At 36.4% G+C, this 24,039-nt stretch overlaps 2 protein-coding genes across 4 annotated transcripts in view; both read left to right on the top strand.

The window, feature by feature from the left end:
- Nucleotides 1-5,084, top strand: part of LOC148945149 (TBC domain-containing protein kinase-like protein) — an 85,400-nt gene extending 80,316 nt beyond the window's left edge. For all 3 annotated transcript variants that reach the window (XM_089099164.1, XM_089099165.1, XM_089099166.1), the window contains exons 12-13: nucleotides 1,780-1,904; nucleotides 2,653-5,084. In XM_089099164.1, coding sequence (XP_088955290.1) covers nucleotides 1,780-1,904; nucleotides 2,653-2,914 — 387 coding nt within the window. In that variant the 3' untranslated portion in view covers nucleotides 2,915-5,084. The remainder of the gene's footprint in view (nucleotides 1-1,779; nucleotides 1,905-2,652) is intronic.
- Nucleotides 5,085-11,627: 6,543 nt separating this feature from the next.
- Nucleotides 11,628-24,039, top strand: part of LOC148945148 (calnexin-like) — a 57,168-nt gene continuing 44,756 nt past the window's right edge. The window contains exon 1 of the mRNA XM_089099479.1: nucleotides 11,628-11,857. Coding sequence (XP_088955605.1) covers nucleotides 11,744-11,857 — 114 coding nt within the window. The 5' untranslated portion in view covers nucleotides 11,628-11,743. The remainder of the gene's footprint in view (nucleotides 11,858-24,039) is intronic.

Genomic DNA, 24,039 nt, shown 5'->3' with positions numbered 1-24,039 from the left:
ATGCCAAGCAATTGGTTTGAAAAGTTTGTTCCAAAACTAGTTTGTTCCTAACTATTCTGTACTATGTCTTTGTTTGTTTTGCTAGATTTTTGTTACTGGTAGAAAAACGGCTCTTTCAGATTTCCATTTTTTCTATATTTAAAAAAATATGCCTTAAGTCTTGACTCTGATTGTTTTTTTCGCAAATTTTACACTTGAAAGTTGGACAATGTTCAACTCGGGAATTCCGAAGTAGCCTACATAATTGGCGCTCCTGCATAAGTTTGACTTTACCGACAATGTCACTACTTCGCGACAATGTGATCCAAATGTAAAGTTCCATGTCTACATGCCAATGAAAGCTGTACATTGACAAAAAGTAAAAACTGTACCGTAACTTCTTGAAAAATCTTGAAATTATTGGCATTTTTGACACGAATGGCAAAAAGAGATGTGGTGAGTTTTGGTTTCAATGGTTTTTTGTTAATGATACTAAAAATAACTATGCAAATTTAAATTTCATGAAAGTTCCTAAACACTACACTATATTATTGTTCAATGACTGGATATGTTATATAGAGAAAGGAAGCTCCAAAAGGGGCATTTATTGCACCCTCTTACAGTCCCCCCACTCTGATTTTGAGAAGCGGGCCTACCGTTTTCGTATTTTCTTTGAAAATGCCATTTTTGGGGGGTTATCTACATTGGGAAAAAAATTGAAGAAAAATAATCTCCCCCACCCCCTATATTTTGAAAAATAAAATTTGCTCCTCTCCCCCCCCCCTCCTCTTCAATACTTACATGAATTGGCCACACTGCAGAGAACTCTTTAAGTTTAGGTGGGATGGCATTTTCATTCATTGAAAATGCCATTTTTTGGGTTTTTTTTTCTATTGGGAAAAAATAGAAAAAAAAATTAATCTCCCCCACCCCCTATATTTTGAAAAATAAAATTTGCTCCCGCTTCCCCCCCCCCCATCCTCTTCAATACTTACATGACTCTCTAAATCCTTATTATCAGGATATTTATCAGAATGGGTTTTCAAATATAATCCTAACCTGGAGAGAAATGAGATGCAGTGACCTAGTTTGTCTTTGAAGATCTGTACCCAAACTGAGTTCGTTGGGGGAGAGGGTCCTTAAATTACGTTTATCTCGAAATCAAGTAAAACGGGCTATGAGGCGTCAGTCAAATTTTGGGAAAAGTAATAGTGTCATTTTTGTGCCATATAGAGACTTCGTACCGGAACCCAACCTCATCTATTTTGACAATGCGCGGGCGGAGGTGGGGGCAGTATGGAGCAGAACTGAACTTCGTAGGAGAAGGGGTCCTTAAATTCTAATCATCAAAATATCTACCAAAAGAGTGTTTATAAAATGAAGCAGAAATAAATTTGAAGCAGAACTATGATAAGATAACTTGTATTTCAAGCCAAAATACGGCCATGTACACAAACAACATACAAAATTAACTAATTACAACACTCATCACAATAATAAAGAAGAAATGAAAACTATGTTCTCTCTACGAAACAAAGTTGCATGCGTTATGCTGCAGCTGCCCACCGGTGTTGGCACCGGTGGTGTAGTTAGACCTTAGATCCTACGATACAAACTCTAAAGAGCTTGTGCATTGATCATCTAGCTGATGGTACATACACCGTCCTAGACACAAAGGATATATCCCAAGAAAATACTGATAATGAGAAAAGACCTTATGGTGAAAAGGCCGAATTGAATCAAACTGTTACATTTAAAAGGAAAATTTTCAAACTTTCATTTAGTTTTACCTATTTTTAGGCCGTTATATCAGTTCCGCTGAATGAACTGAAAGCAGAGAAGTGTTTACGAATAAGTGCTGAAGACGTTCTCATTTATCTAAGTAAGAATGAAGTACTTCCGTTAGACATCCGTCAGCCACAAGAGTAAGTAAGCTGTATATTAAATTATTTTTTCGTTCCTTGTTTTAGAATAATATAGTTAATTACAAAATATGTAAGAGGATAGCATACAGCATAGCCCATATTGTACCAATAATTCTAACTGACTCGGAATTTATTTTAGACGCAATTCCCATTCCATTACGGAAATAATTTTAACTTCTCGAGAGGCTCTCTCTCTTCCTCTCTCTCTCTCCCTCTCTCCCTCTCACTCTCCCTCTCTCTCTCCCCCTCTCTCTTCCTTTCTCTCTCTCCCTCCCTCTCTCTCTCTCCCTCTTTCCTTCTCTTCCTCTCGTTCTTTCTCACTCTCGTTATCTCTCTTTCATATATTTCATGTATTCTAGCTACTGAAGTTCTAAATAGAAAACTTGAACTCTTAATCACGTTAACAGCTTGGTATATTCAATGAAATTTAAAATGAAAAAAAAAGTTGTCGTTGAGATAAGTCTACTGGCTTTGACTTCTGATATCAAAACATAGTCACTGCAAGAGCAAAAAAACAGCTCGATTTCAGCTATTTGCCCGGCTCTTTCCATTGGTAATGTCCATTAAATTACTAGATCTCTTGATATTTAATTGTTCATATTCGAGAGACTATTTACCGTAATTTGCCATGCGACTCAATGCTTCAAACTTTAATTTGGCAAATCTTTTAAAACTTATGTATGGAAGGGAGCAAGATTGACTTGTGTTTTGTGTCTCTAATTTTAAAGTAATTCCTTTTTTTTTTCAGCTATAGTCGTGGCTCTTTATCTGAGAGTATTAACTTGCCGTTCTCAAATTGCTTCGATAAATCAACGGAACAAATCACTAAAATACCTACTGACGTTACAGCTACTAAGAAAATTGTTGTAGTGATTAGTGGTGGACGTGGTCACATGGCTGCCTGCCTAGTTGCATCTGCTCTCTTAAAGGCTGGAGTAGCAAGAGTGTGCACATTGCATAAAGGCATTGATTCTATGAGGAACTCAAACGCTTTAGTGCTACCTTCCTAAGAAGGTAGCACTTCTACCCTCCTACCTTCCTTCCTCAGAAAGTAGAAGGTAGCACTTCCTGTCAGTCATCTAGTTTCGGATAGGTGAAAGTTCTACACATTGTGTAAACTATACGGAAAAGTTGGTCTGAAACGCCACTTTTAAAATAAGTAACGCATGTATGGATTTTTGTCTCTTTTCTCTTCTTTTCTCGTGTCTCCAGGGATGATTGCCAAATTGTATGGAAGGCTCAAATTAGATGTCACTAGACTAGATAGAAAAAAAAACTATCAACTAATATTCCCAAAAGCACAGACTCAAATAGGGGCGTGGCCAAAAGTGTATCCAAGATTTTTGTTCCGGGAGGGAGTTACAAAGAACTTCACATGATGCACCAGAAACTTATTTAAATGTATTGTTATTACTTTTTTTGCGAGTCAGACAGAAATTTCAGAAGGGATTTCAACCCTAGTAGCCCCCTCCCCCATAGATACGGCCTTAGGCGTGATATCAAGATTTTTCTCTTCATCAAGATCTTTTCTCTTCTTCGTTGTTTTTATAGATTGCCTGTTTTCACTATGAGCGATGCTTTTTTCAAGCTTTTTTTATGGTATGCACCAAGTGAAGGATCTTCTGTTACATAAAAAAACCTAAGAAGCCCAAATGTCATTGTATTTGCTTAACCTTCCTAACAACCGCCACTCATCTCCTTTGTGATAGCGAAATATTTTGATTTTAAAAAAAAACTTGGAAAAGGGCGGCAAAATCATAGAAAAATAAGATAGAAAGCGATAATGAGTGGGTTTTCAGATTTCTTCATGTTCTTCAGATTTCATTTCTTCTCTTCTTTTTTTTCTTTCGTTTTTTCAGTTCAAGAGGAATAGTATAACTTTGAATTTTTTATGCTTGTCTCATTTAAAAATTTAAAATCTGGTAAACCAAAAGGTTAATGGCCACTTGGCGATGGATTTCCTTACATATGTAACCAAAAAAGTGTTCTTGTATGTTTGTTAAATAGTGATGAGTGATTGATTCCTATCTTTTTTAGTGATTTCAGACCTGTTCTCAGTGTTATGCATCATTCTCAGTTTGAGCTGTAATGTTGTAGTGTTTATTTTTGTTAAATTTGGCTGTTTGGAAATCCAAGCTATAAATTTTGATTATTTACGGCATTAACCTATTACAACTATGAATGTTAAATTAGGAAATGTAGTCAGGTTTGTTTCAGGTGATTCTTGTCTTTTTTTTTGCATGATTCTAGTTCTCAGAATTGTAAATCCTTCTTAGTTTGAACTATATTTTCGTAATGCTATTATTTGTTTTTTCGGAGTTTGGACGTTTTGGACTTTCATAGATATACATTTTTATTGTCCACGACATTTATCCTCTTACAACATTAAATATCAAATTGAGAAACCTGGTCAAGTTTGTTTTACAGCCCAATTTTTCAGTTGCGAGGAATTTTTAGAGGAATTGAAAATCCCCCCCCCAAAAAAACAAACAAACTTGAAAGTACGAAGAACGTTGAAAATGATACATATTTGTTCGAATTCGCGAAGCAGGAACTTACATATCCATATTAATCTCTAAAAGTTGGAGGAAATAGGGATTTCGATTTTTATTGAAAAAGACATCCATATTCACCTGTGCTGTTTTTGGTAGTAGCGGGGGCCAAAAAAGGTTGGTGAAAAACAGCAAAATAAAAAAAAGACATATCAATTTAAGGTCCAAACAACTTAAGAAAACATAGCTTTCCTTTGAAGGTACCGTTATCTTTGAGCAGCATATATTTTTGACGTTTTAATTTTTACTGACGGAAAGCGTTGTCAAATTTACTTAGATTATTTTTATTATTTATTGTCATAGTTCAACGTGGCAACACTGACAAAAACGGGGCTGTTTCAGTAAAAGCTTCATAATTTTAAACAACTAATAGGAAAGTCTTGGAAAATCGCGGTTTCAGGGTATGAATAGACCTAAGATGGTTCCACAGAATGCTTTTTTTATGTCCTTGGTACTTCAGAGACTTTTACAAAACTATTCTAGACAGAATTTGATTATATTTGTGAATTTAAGATATACTACTACTACTACTAACAACTCACCGCAGTACCCAGCCGACTGAGGCCAACAGAGCTACGCACGCTCCTCCTCCATCCCAATTTATTCAAAGCCTCCCTCTTTACACCCTCCCAGGAAGTTCTCATTTCCTTTAAATCTTTCTTTGTAACATACTTCCATCCCAAATGAGGACGACCTGCTTTCCGTTAAGCCCTAGACGGTTGGCCGAAAAGGATAATCTTCGGCAATCTGTCATTTTTTATCCGCAGAACGTGCCCTAAGTTGTATTTGAGATATATACTGAACAATTCAACTGTTTCTTGTACTTATTTTTAAATTTCACTCTTAAGTTGCTTGTATGATTCAAAGCAATGTGTCAGTTTACATTAAACATGCTTTCAAAAAGAATAGTTGTTACTTATGAGATATATACTAAACAATTCAACTGTTTTACTTCTAGGCCTACCTATTTTTGAAATTTCACAGGCTTTCAAAAAGAATAGTCGTTACTTAAGCTCTTGAACTGGTTGGTGATTCATTAACTGTATAATGATTATTACATTTTATGTAGAAACCTCTTTGTTCTTGTTAGATTACGCATTTTCTATTAAATTGTGAAGAATCGTTTAAAAAAAGATCTTTTAATTCATGGAAGTTTGTTTTATGTTGCAGTCTCTTTTTGTTTGCCATGATTAAAGTTTTTCTTATGCACTCTTTGGAAGGAACTTTTATTTGAAGTAACCTTCTCTTTTATAGATTTAGGCTATTATATAATCTTTTTGTTCATAATGGCAAAAGTATTTTTGTGCATTTTTAAAATAAATTGCTATTTCTAGTATATATCTCCTTTTAAATGGAGCCTTTACAGTAGAAAGTTTCTTTGTTTGACTCTGAAACTGCATGAGGGATGCGTTTAATTAATCGATAGGGGTATTCCAAAGGAAAAAGGTAATTTTTTCATTGTTCAAAGACTATACCTTAATCGTTTTGAAATGGCAAACATTTGGCTATTTCTGCTCTCCATACCACCACTTCCCTTCTTTTTCTTCCAAAGTTTTGGAGGTCCACCTATGGAAGAATATACCAGTTGATTTGCCATTCAACGTCCAAGAGTCAATGCAATCTTACGTTCCAATGATAACACTTAAAAGAACTTTGAAACTATATTTCTGATGGCCTCTCTAAAAAAGATCCACCTATGGAAAAATACAGAGGTCCACCTATGGAAAAAAATACCAGTCGATTTGTCATTCAACGTTCGCATGTAAGAGTCAATGCAATCTTACGTTCCAATAATAACACTTAAAGTAACTTTGAAACTATATTTCTGATGGCCTCTCTAAAAAAGATCCACCTATGGAAAAATATAGAGGTCCACCTATGGAAAAATATACCAGTCGAATTGTCATTCAACGTTCATATGTAAGAGTCACTGCAATCTTACGTTCCAATAATAGCACTTAAAGAGACTTTGATACTATTTTTCTGATGGCCTCTCTAAGATTCACCTATGGAAAAATATAGAGGTCCACCTATGAAAAAATATACCAGTCGATTTGTCATTCAACGTTCGTATGTAAGAGTCAATGCAATCTTACGTTCCAATAATAACACTTAAAGGAACTTTGAAACTATATTTCTGATGGCCTCTCTAAAAAAGATCCACCTATGGAAAAATATATCAGTCGATTTGTCATTCAACGTTCGTATGTAAGAGTCAATGCAATCTTACGTTCCAGTAATAACACTTAAAGGGACTTGAAACTATATTTCTGATGGCCTCTCTAAAGAAGATCCACCTACGGAAAACTATAGAGGTCCACCTATGGAAAAACATACAAGTAAATTTGCCATTCAACCTTCGTATGTAAGAGTCAATGCAACCTTACGTTCCAATAATAACACTTAAAGGAACTTTGAAACTATATTTCTGATGGCGTCTCTAAAAAAGATCCACCTCCGGAAAAATATAGGGGCCCACCTATGGAAAAACCTACCAGTCGATTCGTCATTCAACGTTCGTATGTAAGAGTCAATGCAATCTTACGTTCCAATAATAACACATAAAGGAGCTTTTAAAACTATATTTCTGATGGCCTCTCTAAAAAAGATCCACCTATGGAAAAATATACCAGTCGATTTGTCATTCAACGTTCGTATGTAAGAGTCAATGCAATCTTTCGTTCCAATAATAATACTTAAAGGGACTTTGAAACTATATTTCTGATGGCCTCTCTAAAGAAGATCCACCCATGGAAAATTATACGAGTCGATTTGTCATTCAACGTTCGTATGTAAGAGTCAATGCAATCTGACGTTCCAATAATAACACTTAAAGGGACTTTATTAATAACACTTTACCTGTCGATTTGTCATTCAACGTTCGTATATAAGAGTCAATGCAATCTTACGTTCCAATAATAACACTTAAAGAGACTTTGAAACTATATTTCTGATGGCCTCTCTAAAGAAGATTTTTTTTCTTCTCTGGTTTGGATGAGGTTTTAATACGATACATCCTGTAGTCTAGGAATACCAAAATCTAAGGATAATTTGAAAAATATAATTTTTTCTTGGGATGGGGGGGGGGAGATATAGGGCAAAACAATTATGTACCAAAGCCACACTGAACTTTTCAATTTTATTTTCAGTGTCCGAGACATAATTATTTTGATTTTTTTCTATTTTGATATGTTTTTATTACCCTTTATTAAAGGCTGTGTCATATTATCATTTGGCTCAAAGTCACATGGAATTATCTTTAGAGTTAAAGATCAATTTTATAAGAAAACCTTCTGTCAGCTTTATAACTCGTTTTGCCCCCATTTTTTTCTAGTGGCACTATGGAAGTTTTTTAAAGCGTCGGAACGTCAACAAATTTTATGTGGTTTTTTTTCAAATTTTTTTGGGCATTTTCTCCGTGTTCCTGTCTGGTCTCGTATCAGTTATATCTCCTGACGCTATGGAGTTTGATAAGATGTTCAATAAGATGGATGTATTAGTAGGTAGATTCAGATAGCGATCTGAATAATTTGTAGATTTTCTGTTAGGTTTGTGAGCCATTGTTAGAGTATTTTTAGTTTTTGCGGTGATAACCGTTTTTTATGTACGTATCGTTCTCACAGCTGCCCTCACCCCTCATAGAACTTCAAATTTACACTAGATATTGACGAGAAATTTTCGTGTTAGAATTTTCCTGTTGTATGTTCACTGGTAGATGGCTGAAACATCTGGAAATAAACAGAATTTTCCAAATTTAATTTCTGATATCGATATTCAATATTGATTTTTGGTCTGACCTATAGATAGGAGACTGTCCCACCATTGGCAGGTTTTGACTTGTTAATTCTCCATGAATTGGTTCAAGCAATAAGAAGTTGCTGAGTATGCCAAAGCAAAGGTAACTCAGTCAATACCTGCCTTGAAAAAGATTAAATATAAAAAAAACAAGTTTTTTCAACTGAAAGAAGGAGCAACATTAAAACTTAAAACGAACAGAAATTACTACGCATATAAAGGGGGTTGCCCCCTCCTCAACACCTCGCTCTTTACGCTAAAGTGTTTTAGCTCTTTTAAAAAGCGTCTTATTGTTCTAATTAACCGACCCTTGTGTTTCAGGAGTCATTGTTAAAAAATTGGGACAAAATTCAAACTTAAGTGTAAAGAGCGAGGTGTTGAGGAGGGGGCCGCCCCCTTTATATACGTAATAATTGTTCGCTTTAAGTTTTAATTTTGCTCTTTATTTTCAGTTGAGAAAAACTTTTTTTTTTCATTTAATTTCTGATCGTTTTTTTAAATAATGCCTGGAAATCTGGCCCCACCTCCACGGAGAAACCCCTTCCCACAAAAATATCCTCTAAACAATTCAATACCGGTGAAAATTCACCCTAGACAGTTAGTCTTAACCACTCCGCGCATTAAATTGAGACAGAAGAGAGAAAGCAAGACATAAAAAGAATTTTGTATACGAATTCTGGCAACTTCCCCCAGTGTATAATTTCTCCTGACGAGTTCACTCCTTAGAAACTTCCCTCCCCATGGAAAATTCCCCCATAAAAAAAAACAGCAGAAAATCAACCTCCCACCCGAAAATGTATATATACATCCTAATAACAATTACTATGCGTAAACCATGGGCAAATTTTTAACTTAAAGATATTTCCCTGGGGCTGTGGGGGGGGGGTCATGTTATGCCCAAAGGTATAGTTATTGGGCCTTTCGACTATGATGAACAAAATGGCTATCTCAAAATTTTGATCAGACGATTTTGGGAAAAAAGGGGTGGGGGAGGGGGCCTAGTTGCCCTCCAATTTTTTGTTCCCTTAAAAAGCGAACTCGAACTTTTAATTTCCGTTTGAATAAGCCCTCTCCCGATATTCTAGGACCTCTGGGTCGATACGATCACCCCTGGGGAAAAAAACAAATAAACATGCATCCGTGATCTTTCTTCTGGCAAAAAATACAAAATACCTGTTTTTTGCAGATAGGAGCTTGAAACTTGTAGGGTGATACAGTAGGGTTCTCTGATACGCTAAATCCAATGCTGTGATTTTCATTAAGATCACTTGACTCTTAGGGGTAGTTTCCCCTTTTTTCAAAAATCAGGAAAATTTTTTAAGGCCCGTAACCTTTGATGGGCAACGAATGAGCCTCTTTCAAAGTCCGAGGGGGAAACCCATCAGGATCAACTGACTTATTTAGGTTCAATCTTTTGAGCCGTCATCTCACATCCAAAGTGCCAACAGTAATAATTTGTATCGGTTTCTGAATATCATATTGCGGCATCTGTGGCAAGGGGGCGTCTTCTGGAGGTGTAAAAACTGACATAAACTGTTGGTTCACAGCTTCAGCTATACCTCCAGGGTCGCTTATGGTATTCCCATGAACTGAGAGTTCGGTTACTGAATGTCTTCTGGGCTTTTGAGTGGAGGCATATTTCCAAAATTTCTTCGGATTTGTTTTTGACGCTGAAGGTAAAGACTCCTCATACTTGCTAGTAACTTCTCTTGTAAGGTAACGAACTTTGTTTGAATTTGTCATGATTTGCCTGCGTTAAGACGTCCTTGTACCTTCTCCAGAACTTCTTTCGCTGAATCTTGCCTGATCTTGTTGTAATTTGTATACACATGCTTTCTAAAATTGTTTGTCTGCGGGTACAACTTTAGTCGACAAGTTATGGCTATATGGTTGCTTGCGCCAAAAGGTGGCTCTGGGTCTGTACTTTGGATTGCCTCCTCATCTTTGACAAATAGGAGATCCAGGAGAGATGGGTCCTGGCCCTCTCTGTACCTAGTCGGGAAATCGATTGTCTGATATAATGAATGTTCTTGTAGGCATTCAAGGAGCGGGCCAATCTGGTCATCGTTATCTCCTATAGCAGCATAACCACCAACCCATTGAATTTGAGGCATGTTGAAGTCGGGAAATCTATTGTCTGATATAATGAATGTTCTTGTAGGCACTCAAGGAGCGGGCCAATCTGGTCATCGTTATCTCCTATAGCAGCATAACCCCCAACCCATTGAATTTGAGGCAGGTTGAAGTCTCCAACAATTACTTTATTATTGCAAAGACGAATCATCATTGAACTTATAGAATTTGCGATCGCGATGTTTATTTCTTAAATCAGAAAACAAGAATCAAAATAATTATAATACATACATAGCACACTTATTTATAAATAATACATATGTTCTGTATAACCTGTCACGTTATTCCAGATATAAAAATATAAAGAGATAAAAAAAAAAAAAAATCATTCTAAAAAAATATATATAGGGAGAGAATAAAATACAAGTAAATAAAACAAAAGTCTAAAATAAACAATATACAATATAATGGGTGAAAAAAGGCTCAGGGAGTGGGCCAAACCAGTAGTCTGTATGAATTTATCTTATATGCTTGTGCTTAAGCGGGGTTCACATGCGTGCCAAGCTAAAATCTCATGTCTAGATACGTGTCTAGCCAGACTTCAACGTCTAGGCAACGACCGTTCACAAGTAAAATTCAGTGCTTAGCTGGACACGCTAGACAAGGCGCTTGGCTACACCTTGAGTTCTAGACTCTAGAACTTAATGTCTAGGATTTTAGATTACAGCCAATCAGAATGTGTCAAGTTCCATTATTTTCAACATCTATGTATACATTTTTAAACAGGAATTTAATTTTTTTTTTCTCATTAATTGTTTTTTTTCATTTTAGGCAAATATACAACACCAGACATAATAGTGAAGCACACAAAGGCAATTGTTTGGCTTATCTCATCCATTATCTAGTGACAGTAAAAAATAGGGATTACAATATTGAAACTTTTGCCCAAATAAGCCCCAATTTGTAGTTTTAGCGAAGCACCGAATTTTACTTGTGTACGGTCGTTGCCTAGACATTGAAGTCTGGCTAGACAGGTGTCTAGACATGGGATTCTAGCTAGACACACATGTGAACGCCACTTTAATCTTCTAGCCCAAGGTGGTGAGGTGTGATGACCCAGAACAGCACGCATTTTGAACATCTTAAATGACTTCTCGCAGCAATTCCTTAATATTTCTCTCTCCTTGTCAGCAGGCCGTTACCTGTTTATAAGCTTTTCTGTGGCCGCTAGCTTACACTAGCACTCTCTATTAACTGCAAATAGTTTAATTATATGACGTGTAAGAAGAAAGAATTATATCCGAACATTCTAGCTAGTCATACATTTTCCAGCATGTATTAAGTAGCAGAGGAATAGTGTAAAGTTGCTAAAATTTAGGAGTTAAGTTAGTGGTTACATACATTTATTGACTACAGCAAATGAGGACTTCAAAAATGAAGATGCTGTTGATGCTGAGTTGTATTCTTTTTGTCTGTTGGGTCAATGCTGAAGATGCTGTTGTTGAAGAGGTCACTGGTTCCTCATCTGAAAAGGTACTTTTGAGGCTATTATGATAACCTTTTGGTAAAATTCTACTGAAGCTACTTTCTTTTGTCTATCTTGGAAAGAGGTTAGCTAAAGAAAATGAAACTTTCAGGGATGGGTCTAGGCTACAGGCTAAAGTATGTCCCAGGAAGGTATTTTAAAGTACCTACCTCCACTCCTTCCTCCAGAGGGTCCCAAAATTTGCCTACATGACATGCACTGTTGCCATATTGGCATATTTCACACTAAAGTGGCATATTTTAATAGGCCTAGTGACTGGCAGGAAAATTTTGAGTCATTCTGCCAGGTGTAAATCTTGGCATATTTTTGGTGTGAAACACTTCATCTGAAAGAAATTATTTTCCTTATTTGAATCCAATTACTTCTTGTCATGTAGCCTAGGCTACTGAAGCTTTGAAAACCAAACTAAGAAAATTTGACAGATTACATACAGATGACTATTAAGGTCATTGTTCCTTCATACTCTAAGCAACAAATATTGTCATTTACCTTTATATAGAAAGTACTATAAAGTTAAACAAAAGATGGTAAATAGGCCTATCTACCAGTTCATATTATTGAGTTAGGAATAAAGTGAATACACCATTCAATGCCTTTTTTTATGCTGATTACGAATATAATAAGCATTTCTACCAGGAATGAATTTCAGCCCACCCCCCCCCCCCCCAAATACACCAACCCCTGAATTGGCATATATAGGGGGGGGGGCTGAAATTCATTTGTGATAAAAATGCTTATTATATTTGTAATCAGCATAAAAAAAGGCATCGAATGGTGTATTCACTTTAGTCCTAGCTCAATAATATGATTTGGTATATATTGACCAAGACAATTTTGTGTTTCCTTTAAACATGGAGAATGATATAAAGTCTTCTGTATGAATTTTTAAACATCAAATTATTATAGAGAAGCATGAATAGAGTTATACAGGAAACTTTCTGGTTTTCTGGTTGAACATATGATCCACTAAAATGTCATAGAGGAAAAATTATATCAGCATACCCCTACTGATGCATAGAGAAAACAACAAAAAGTCATACAGATGGCTTTTTACATCCTAGGCCTACATGATTTCTTCTATAGAGCAGCCTAAATAAAGTCATACAGATGACTTTTTAATATATCATTCTACTATAAAGCATAATGAATAAAGTCATACAGATGACTTTTTATACCTCATACTATTATAGAGCAAACATAAATAAAGTCTTACAGATGACTTTTTATACCTCATATTAGTATAGAGCAAACATGAATAAATTCTTACAAATGACTTTTTGCTGTTTTCTCTATGTATCAGTGGGTAATATAATTTGTTCTGTATGACATTTTAGTGGATCATATATTAAATAAGAAAAACTAATTGTCTTTTGTATAACATTATTTGTATTTCTTAACAATAATTTGATGTTTAGAGAGTCATACAGAAGACTTTATATCATTCTCCATCATTTTTCAATAAATAGAAATGTATAATTACAAACACACAAGGTATAAAAAGTCATTTGTAAAGCATAGCATATATTAAATATGTAACCTAACCTAGGTACCTTTTTCTCCCCCTAAACCCCCAAAAACAACAGTTTAAATATTGTCAACACATTTGAAACCACGCTAAGCATTAATTACTGCATACCAGTGTCTTGAATTAACCCATACAAAACGGGTTTTCTGTTGTATCTCCAATTTGACATATATAAAAGAGTGCATTTAACATAAAAATACCAAGTTATCTGTAGGACTTGTTCATGTTTGGTATATAATAGTACAAGGTATAAAATGTCATCTGCATTACTTTATTCATGTTTGCTCTATAATAGTGTAAGATATAAAATGTCATCTGCAGTGCTTAATTCATATTTGCTCTATAATAGTGAGAGATATAAAAAGTCATCTGTATGGCTTTATTCTTGCTGGCTCTATAATAGCATGAGCTAAAAAAAAGTCATTTTTATGACTTTATTCATGTTTGCTCTATAAAAGAATGAGGCATCAAGTCATCTGTATGACTTTTTATCATTCTACATAATAGGAGAAAGCAAGATATTGTCTTCTGTTTGACTTTATACTGCATTCTATATAAGAGTAAATGACAATTTTCTATTGCTCAGATATAAAGAAAATTTATTCTGTATTGCCATATGTAGGTAACCCTATCAATATCAGTTTCCCCCTGTATGACTATAAGAGTAGCCTATCATTTCTTGATTTTTAACAAACTTGTAGCCTATTGAGTCTAGTTAACACAATGTTATTAATCATTGTTTGTCATTCAGACACTGCAAGCACACTATTTAGTTGAAAAAATTTAAATGGTTTCTTCTTGAGTATGAACTAGAACTTTATTTTGTTGTGAATATAATTTTTTTTTTTTGTTTTTTTTTTTAAAAATAAGCATACCTAGCCTAATATACAGTAGGCTAGTTTGGATTTTATTATGGGGGTGAGGATATCCCTACTTTGCTTTGAAAGATGATAAGACCTATAAAATCCTTAATGGCAACTATATAAATAAGCTCCTTTGCTGGAGATTTGGGGCTTTGATATATAAAGGGTAAAGGTGCAGATGAATGGCTCTCCCTGATTAAAGTATTTCCAGGTAAGGTTTACATTAACAGACTTATCAGCTAGATAAAAAAAAAACATACCACTAGCATCAAAATTTCATCCTGAGTCCAAATATAACACTCATTTCTGTTGCAAATTATTTTTAAAATTATTTCTAAGTTTCTTCAATTTTCCTGTTTTTTCACAGATATGTCATGGTGTTGATTCAAATTGAAAAATACAAAATTTTGCTGAAAGCTGCAATTTGAACTGAAATATACTAAATCTTGTTGAGAAGTGATTTGATATGAAAAATAGCCTACTAAATCTAGCTGAGCAGTGATTTGATTTGAGAAATACTAAACAGTTCGAATTATTCATTTTTTTTGGGGGGGGAACTTACCACTAACTTCAGAATTTCATCCTGAATCCAAATATGACATTCATTTCCATTGCAAATTATTTTTAAAATTGCTTCTAAGCTTCTTTAAAAACAGCAAAACTTCTTCCATCCAAACAAACACTTTATGGAAGCTACATATACAGTTTTATAAATATCAGATAAATAACACTTGATGTAAACAAACTAATCATTCATATCTAACTCTTCATCATCACTTTCTAATGCACTAGGGGTGTCAGTGTCTGGTGCTCTAGGGACCCTATCAATTACAGGGGGATAGAGCTTTGCATCTTCAATCAAAAAATTATGAATTAGGTCTTTTTGCTCAAAATTTTGCAGAAATAAGAAGCATGACACATACTGCTCCATGTATGCTGTTTGTATCCCTGGTCTTTTAGAGCACCTTTTGAAGCATCCCCACAGACTTTCTATATTTTGAGTATGAATGGAACAGTCCTGTGGATCAACAAAATCAGCTGAATGATTTATTTGGTAATGAGTATATCTATGGCTGGACAATGTACTATAAGCTCCCCATTTATCACTGTAAATAATGCTTCCAGGCTTAATATATTTTTTTATAACAGGATTTAAAGTTTTCTTGTTTCCTTGGAGGCCTTCTTGGCCATCAGTCAGGGCTACAATAATTTTTCTTTTGCTCTCTCTCTCTCTATTCCACCAAAAACCCAAACTTGCCGGTAAATCCTCCCCCTGTTGTACTTTCTTCTTGCCATTAAAGTTTCATTGATTTCAACTTCAACACCCTGTCCTCCTATAGGTTCTTGGTTTCCTTTCCAAGCCATCAGAACTTCTGAGCAAAAAGACCTCCAGTCAATGCTTAGAGTTCCTCAAAAACCATTTGATGGTCCCAATGATCCAACAGAAAGTGATTTATAAATATCAGGATTTGATGAGGCTTAATCCTGGCCTGATGCAAGAAACTCTTTTTGCTTTTGGATACTGAATAGCTTCAAAATCTTCTCTTTTTGGTCTTTGGGATGACATAGCTCTTGCTGCATTTCCACATATTTTCATATGCATAATAGTTGCATGGTGTATTGCAGCTTTGGCACATTACTAGTGATGGTAAGACACCAGGAGTCCTGCAAGCACACTATTTAGTTGAAAAAATTCAAATGATTTTTTCTTGAGTATGAACTAGAACTTTATTTTGATGTGAATAGAAGTTCTTTACTTTTTTTGGACTTTTTTTTTGTTTCAAAAGAAGCATACCTAGTCTAATATACAGTAGGCTAGTAGGTAAAAACAGTCAATGCTTGTTTTTTACTTATCTGGAGTTCCTCAAAAACCATTTGATGGTCCCAATGATCTGACAGAAAGTGATTTATAAATATCAGGATTTGATGAGGCTTAATCCTGGCCTGATGCAAGAAACTCCCTTTTCTATTGGATAGCTGCAAAATCTTCTCTTTTTGGTCCTTTTCACCATGAGTCCTGAAAAAGTTGTTGCTTGCTTTATCATTATTTATAAATCTGTTTATTGCAGTATAGTATGATATTTCACATAACTTGCACACATACATTTTCTAATAACTGGCAATATACAACTCAGAACAGTTGAAAATGATATTTTTTTTATCTGAGTAGTTTGAATTTTTTTTTCTAGCTTTTAGCCTAAATATAACCAAAGCCAAAACTCTACACTGTTTCTTAGTTCTGAAACAAGAACAAACCAAAAAGGGAAGACCTATTTTGTACAGCTTCACCAAAAACTAGGTTAAGTTATGAAACTAGGTCACTCGGATAAAAATCCAATTCTGTTGATGTTCCATTGGTATCAAATTTCAGTTTTTTAGAGTGTTGATTACTATTGAGCCAGGTTGTTCCTTACTTACAGTTTGCTACCACAAACTGTTTGAAGCTGGATGCTCATAGTGCCACACATGCTGCATGTGGCATGCTGGCAGTGTTGCAACACTTTGGTGGTGGCACCATGCCTGATTGATTTTTGGGAATTTGGGGAACCAAATTTTTTTCCTGTGCCGGCAGCATTGTGACACTTTGGCGGCAGTCAACCAGGCCTTTTATTGGCAGTGTTCAGTTGATGCACCGGCGTGGTGCCAGGGTCTAATACAAATACATACCACTAAATACATTATGTCACTTTAAAGTGACCTAGTTTCATATAAACTTTATATGCCCCCAGGGCATTACTTACAACCCTTGCCCTGAGGGCTGTGGGGGATTTTCCTCCTCAAAAACATAATTTCTATCTGGAAATCAACTATGTTGAACAAAATGGCTATCTCAAAATTTGGATTGGATGTATTTTGGAAAATGGTGCCTTCCAGTCAATTTTGACTATTTAAAAGGGCACAAGCCACTCCAATTTTTAATCAAATGAGCCTTTTTTGAAGTTTCTATGACAACTCCTTTGATATGAAGTGCCCTTGTATGGAAAAAAAAAAAAAATAATACATTGTAGCAACATCTTTCTTTACATAGGCAGCACAATTGTGCTGCCTATGATAAAGACCAAGAAAACTGGTTATTGTCTCATGTTCACAATACAAGATCTTGAGTGTGTGTGGCTGTAAGACAAAAGCACTCTAGTTTCTTTCCTTTGGGTCTATATAGGCCACCCTATTATGTTTTTTTGTATAAAATAGAGCCAAAGTTTGATTTTTTGTGTATAGGCTATTGTGACCATTATGCTCTTTTATTTTTACCAGTGGTTGGTATTGCTAAATTTGGCAATTTAATGGAAGATTTCTTATCTGAACTGAACACAATAATAAAAAAAAACTTACTTCATAGAAAGTTTCTAATTGTTGGGAGTTCAGAGATGCATCCAGTATACCCCCCCCTAATTCCAAGATATAGCACTAGACTTGTTATTTGGTACCATGAACAAGCTTTTGACCAGAAATAAATAACTCTAAATTTAAACTAAGGTAGTTCAAGGGGTTGCCCATTTAATGAATCCTAGTGTTCATCCTCAGAGAGTCATATGTGCTGCAAAGTTCTGCCACGCCATAGACTTTTCTTCCACACATGGTGTAAAGGTTTAGAATTGAGCTTCTTTATAAGCAGACTAGAATCAGAAGTAGAAAAAAATAAAGTAAAAAATTGACCTAAAACTAACCCAACTACAGCCATTGTGTCATGCACATGTTGCAGCACAAGCTGCAACACATGCAAAAAAAATTTAGACTGTAGTGCTGAAAACTGTTGTGAAACACTCAAGTTTCAGCTATTTTAGCACTTTAGGAACTGACTGTGTTGGCAGTCATGGTTTACAAAGGTTCTGGTGTATTTTTGTCATGTTTTTCAGTGAGTCTGGCATATTTTTTGGTGCACCTTCTGGCAACACTGATGACAGGTCTATATCTATTGAAATTTTGACAAAACAACATGTAACCTTAATTTTCATTTACCAGTTTCTTTTTCCCTGATTTTAGTTCTGAAAATGTAATTCCTGTTATTTGAGTAGAATTTTAAGCCATATCAATGTTTTTTTGTTTTTTTTCAAAATTTAGGAAATGTATTTGCATATCTTTAAAACCTTATAAATTGGGATTAAGCAGTTTTGAAGCTGAAAACAATTTTGTTGTACTTAATTTAAGCATAAGATTTATTTTGCAAGGTTTCACTTTTATAGCACAGTTTTTTTAAGGTCAGGACCCTCTAGAGGGAGAAGGAGTAGAGGCTGGTAGCCTATTTTAATTTTCCTTCTGGACTTGCATTTTAGAACTAAAACCACAGAAATAGAAACTGATAACTGAAAATTAAGGTAATATGTTGTTTCACTGACATTCTAACAGGTATAACCTAGACCTGTCAAGTAGCCTAGGCAAATTTATAAGACTTGGAAATCAAAAGAGGGTTAACATGGAAGCTTGGCAATTGCCTACCTTTTCAGTATATCTTTTTTGCCCTGGTTTCATTACTGAAAGTTTTGTGTTTCTAACCTAACCCCTTTCCAAGATAGCAAAAAGTAGGAGCTAGCTAAACTAAAATTTTACCAACCTTTCTTATAGCTTATTTTCAAAACAGCAAAGTTTTAGGTAAATTTCTAGTTTTTCAGTTAGTTTGTCTGGTAGCCTAGAAGATAAACACACTAGGCTACTCTTACTTTGTACAGCTTTTTATGCTTTTTCCAAACAGGTGGATCTAAAGAAAAATCTTGGGGTGGGGGGCAATGTGACAAGGGTGTCAATAATTGACCAAATTGACAAGTTTATTTAAAAAATAGAGTGGAAAACATAGAATCAGGGCACCAGAAAAATCTTTAGATGGGGCCCAGGGTCCCCCCTGGATCCACTAGTGTTTCCAAATAGCTGTGGGATAAAATTATGGTTTAGGGGTTTCTTTCTATCTTGAAAAGTAGTTAGATCACGTAGCATAAATAAAGATTTCAGGAATGCGTTGTGATACATCAAGGCTATCTTTTTCTGATTTCTAGCCACTTATAAGATTATGTTGCCTACATGACATGTCTATAGTCTACCTATCTGGATTCTGACAAAGCATATTAACATATGCAATAATTTCTAGTTTTCAATTTCATTTTTATTAGCTTTAGGTTTTGAGGTAAAAATCAAGTTCAGCTACTTTTGCTATCATAAGCAGCGCGTTAGCACTGTCTAAGTAAAGAACAATGTGGGCACAATGTGTTTTTTTTTTTCCATACCCAGGCACTTGTAGAAACTTTGAAGGAGTTGTAGAAACTTCGAAAAGGGTTCATTTGATTGGAAATTGGAGTGGCTAGTGCCCTTTTTAATAGTCGAAAGGGATTGGAGGGCAACTAGCCCCCCCCCCACGCCTATCATTCCCTCCAACACCACCAATCCAAATTTTGAGGTAGTCATTTTGTTCATCGTAGTTGATTTCCAGATAGAAAATATTTTTGAGGAGCACACTCCCCCACAATCCTCAGGGCAATGGTTTTAAATTATGCCCTGGGGGCATATAAGGTTTTTATAGAAGGCGTTGTCATAGAAAATTCAAAACAGACTCATTCGATTGGAAATTCAAGGGGCTAGTGCCCTTTTTAATAGTCGAAAGTGATTGGAGGGCACCTAGGGCCCCCCCCCACCCACGCCAATCCTTCCCCCAAACACATCCAATCAAAATTTTGAGATAACCATGTTGTTCAGCATAGTTGATTTCCAGATAGAAAATATGTTTTTTGAGGTGGACACCCCCCACACCCCTCAGGGCAAGGGTTTGAAGTTATGCCCTGGGGGCATATAAGGTTTTTAAAGAAGGTGTTGTCGTAGAAAAATAAGAATAGACTCGTTCAATTGTATATCCATTGTGCCAGTGCCCTTATTAATAGTAAAAAGCTATTGGACGGCAACTAGCCACCCCCCCCCCCCACACCCATCATTCCCCCAAACACATCCAATAAAAATTTTGAGATTGCCATTTTGTTCAGTGTAGTTGATTTCCAGATGGAAAATATATTTTTGAGGAGGCAACTCCCCCACAACCCTCAGGGCAAGGATTATAAGTTATGCCCTGCGGGCATATAAGGTTTTTATTGAAATCTTTGTTGTAGAAACTTGAAAAAGGGCTCATTCAATTTAAAATTCAGAGGGCTAGTACCCTTTTTAATAGTCGAAAGTGATTTGGGGACAACTAACCCCACTCTCATGCCCACCTTTTCCCCAAACACGTCCAATAAAAAATTTTAGATAGCCATTTTATTCAACGTAGTTGAAAGTTTTGGAAATTAGGTCTCTAAGGATGACAACCCCTCCCCCCACAGCCCTCAGGGCAAGGGATGTAAGTTATGCCCTGGGGGCATATAAGGTTTTTATAGAAGGCGCTGTTGTAGAAACTTCAAAACAGGCTTATTCAATTGGAAATTCAAAGGTTTAGTGCCCTTTTTAATAGTCAAAAGTGATTGGAGGGCACCTAGCTCCCCCCACGCCCATCATTCCCCTAAACACATCCAATCTAGATTTTGAGATAGCCATTTTGTTCAGCATAGGCTAGTTGATTTCCAGATAAAAAAATGTTTTTGAGGAGGACGCTCCCCCACAACTGTCAGGGCAAGGGTTTTAAGTTATACCCTGGGGGCATATAGGGTTTTTATAGAAGGCGTTTTCATAGAAACTTCAAAACAGGCTCATTGGATTAAAGGGCCAGTGCCCTGTTTAATAGTCGAAAGTGATTCGAAGGCAACTAGCCCCCCCCCCCCGCCCATCATTCCCCCAAACACATCCAATCAAAATTTTGAGAGCCATTTTGTTAAGCGTAGTTGATTTCCAGATAGAAAATATGTTTATGAGGAGGACAGTCCCTCACAGCCCTCAGGGCAAGGGTTTTAAGTTATGCCCTGGGGGTATATAAGGTTTTTATAGAAGGCGTTGTTCTATAAACTTCAACACATCCAATCAAAATTTTGAGATAGCCATTTTGTTCAGCATAGTTGATTTCCAGATAGAAATACGTTTTTGAGGAGGAAATTCCCTCACAACCCTCAGGGAAGGGGTTTTAAGTTATGCCCTGGGGGCATATAAGGTTTTTAGAGAAGTTGTTGTAGAAACTTCAAAATAGGCTCATTAGATTGGAAATTCCAATGGCTACTGCCCTTTTTAATAGTCGAAAGTGATTGGAGGGCAACTAGCCCCCCCCACGCCCATCATTCCCACAAACACATCCAATCAAAACTTTGAGATAGCCACTTTGTTCAGCGTAGGCTAGTTGATTTACAGATAGAAAATATGCTTTTGAGGAGGACACTCCCCCACAACTCCCAGGGCAAGGGTTTTAAATTATGCCCTGGGGGCACATAAGGTTTTTATAGAAGGCGTTTTCATAGAAACTTTAAAACAGGCTCATTGAATTGGAAATTCAAAGGGCTAGTGCCTCTTTTAATAGTCGAAAGTGATTTGGAGGGGAACTAGCCCCCCCCCACGCCCATCATTCCCCCAAACACATCCAATCAAAATTTTGAGAGCCATTTTGTTAAGCGTAGTTGATTTCCAGATAGAGGATATATTTTGAGGAGGACACTCCCCACAACCCTCAGGGCAAGGGTTTTAAGTTATGCCCTTTTTAATAGTCAAAAGTGATTGGAGGGCGACTAGCCCCCCCCCCCACACCCAGCATTCCCCCAAACACATCCAATCAAAATTTTGAGATAGCCATTTTGTTCAACGTAGTTGATTTCCAGATAGAAAATATATTTTTGGGGAAGACACTCCCCCACAGACCACAAAGTTAGGGTTTTAAGGTATGCCCTAGGGGTATATTAAGTTTTTAATAGAATGCATTGTCATAGAAACTTCAAAACAGGATCATTCAATTGGAAATTCAAAGGTCTAGTGCTATTTTTAATAGTCGAAATTGATCGGAGGCCAACTAGGGCCCCCCCCCCCCCCACGCCCATCTGTCCCCTTAATACATCCAATCAAAATTTTGAGATAGCCATTTTGTTCAGCATAGTTGATTTCCAGATAGAAAATATCTTTTTGAGGCGGATATACCTCCACAACCCTCGGGACAATGGTTTTAAGTTATGCCCTGGGGGCATATATGATTTTTAAAGAAGGTTTTGTCGTAAAAAAGTAAAAAAAAACTCATTCGATTGGAAATTCAAAGGGCTAGTGCTCTTATTAATAGTCAAAAGTGATTGGAGGGCAACTAGCCACCCCCCCCCACACACCCATCATTCCCCCAAACACATCCAATAAAAATTTTGAGATTGCCATTTTGTTCAGTATAGTTGATTTCCAGATAGAAATACGTTTTTGAGGAGGAAATTCCCTCACAACCCTCAGGGAAGGGGTTTTAAGTTATGCCCTGGGGGCATATAAGGTTTTTAGAGAAGTTGTTGTAGAAACTTCAAAATAGGCTCATTAGATTGGAAATTCCAATGGCTACTGCCCTTTTTAATAGTCGAAAGTGATTGGAGGGCAACTAGCCCCCCCACGCCCATCATTCCCACAAACACATCCAATCAAAACTTTGAGATAGCCACTTTGTTCAGCGTAGGCTAGTTGATTTACAGATAGAAAATATGCTTTTGAGGAGGACACTCCCCCACAACTCCCAGGGCAAGGGTTTTAAATTATGCCCTGGGGGCACATAAGGTTTTTATAGAAGGCGTTTTCATAGAAACTTTAAAACAGGCTCATTGAATTGGAAATTCAAAGGGCTAGTGCCTCTTTTAATAGTCGAAAGTGATTGGAGGGGAACTAGCCCCCCCCCCACGCCCATCATTCCCCCAAACACATCCAATCAAAATTTTGAGAGCCATTTTGTTAAGCGTAGTTGATTTCCAGATAGAGGATATATTTTGAGGAGGACACTCCCCACAACCCTCAGGGCAAGGGTTTTAAGTTATGCCCTTTTTAATAGTCGAAAGTGATTGGAGGGCGACTAGCCCCCCCCCCCCCCACACCCAGCATTCCCCCAAACACATCCAATCAAAATTTTGAGATAGCCATTTTGTTCAGAATAGTTGATTTCCAGATAGAAAATATGTTTTTGAGGAGGATACTCCCCCACAGCCCTCAGGGCAAGGGTTGTAAGTTATGCCCTGGAGGCATATAAGGTTTTTTTTAGAAGGCGTTATTGCAGAAACTTCAAAAAAAACTCATTCGATTGGAGATTCAAAGGGCTGGTGCCCTTTTTAATAGTCAAAGCTTATTGGAGGGCAACTATCCCCCCCCACGCCCATCATTCCCCCAAACACATCTAATAACAATTTTGAGATAGACATTTTGTTCAGTATAGTTGATTTCCAGATAGAAAATATGTTTTTGAGGAGGATATTCCCCCACAACCCTCCGGGCAAGGGTTATAAGTTATGCCCTGGGGGCATATAAGGTTTTTATTGATGTCTTTGTCGTAGAAACTTGAAAAAGGGCTCGTTCGATTTGAAATTCAAAGGGCTAGTACCCTTTTTAATAGTCAAAAGTGATTAGTGATATTTTTGCTGTTGTTGTTGTTTAGACCAGGGCACTTTTTATCGAAGGAGTTGTCGTGGGAACTTCGAAACGGGCTCATTCGATTGAAAATAGAAAGGGCTGATACCCTGTTTAATAGTTGAAAGTGATTGCAGGGCAACTAATCCCCCTTTCACTCCCACCCTCCCACGCCCACCCTCCCATTTTGTTTAAAAACTATATGTTGCCTTAAGATTAAATCAAAATGCACTGTGATATTGCTTATTCCAAATAAGGCATCTCAGCAGTATCCCAAGAACGACTGAGGGTATTATGTTCAAACTTTTGGGGCTAC

This window comes from Artemia sp. Qi Xiang Cuo, chromosome 13, assembly GCF_049724085.1.
Source record: "Artemia sp. Qi Xiang Cuo chromosome 13, ASM4972408v1, whole genome shotgun sequence".
NCBI classification, from domain to species: domain Eukaryota; kingdom Metazoa; phylum Arthropoda; class Branchiopoda; order Anostraca; family Artemiidae; genus Artemia; species Artemia sp. Qi Xiang Cuo.
Note: the sequence above shows the minus strand (reverse complement) of the source record. Positions and strands in the feature narration are given on the sequence as shown.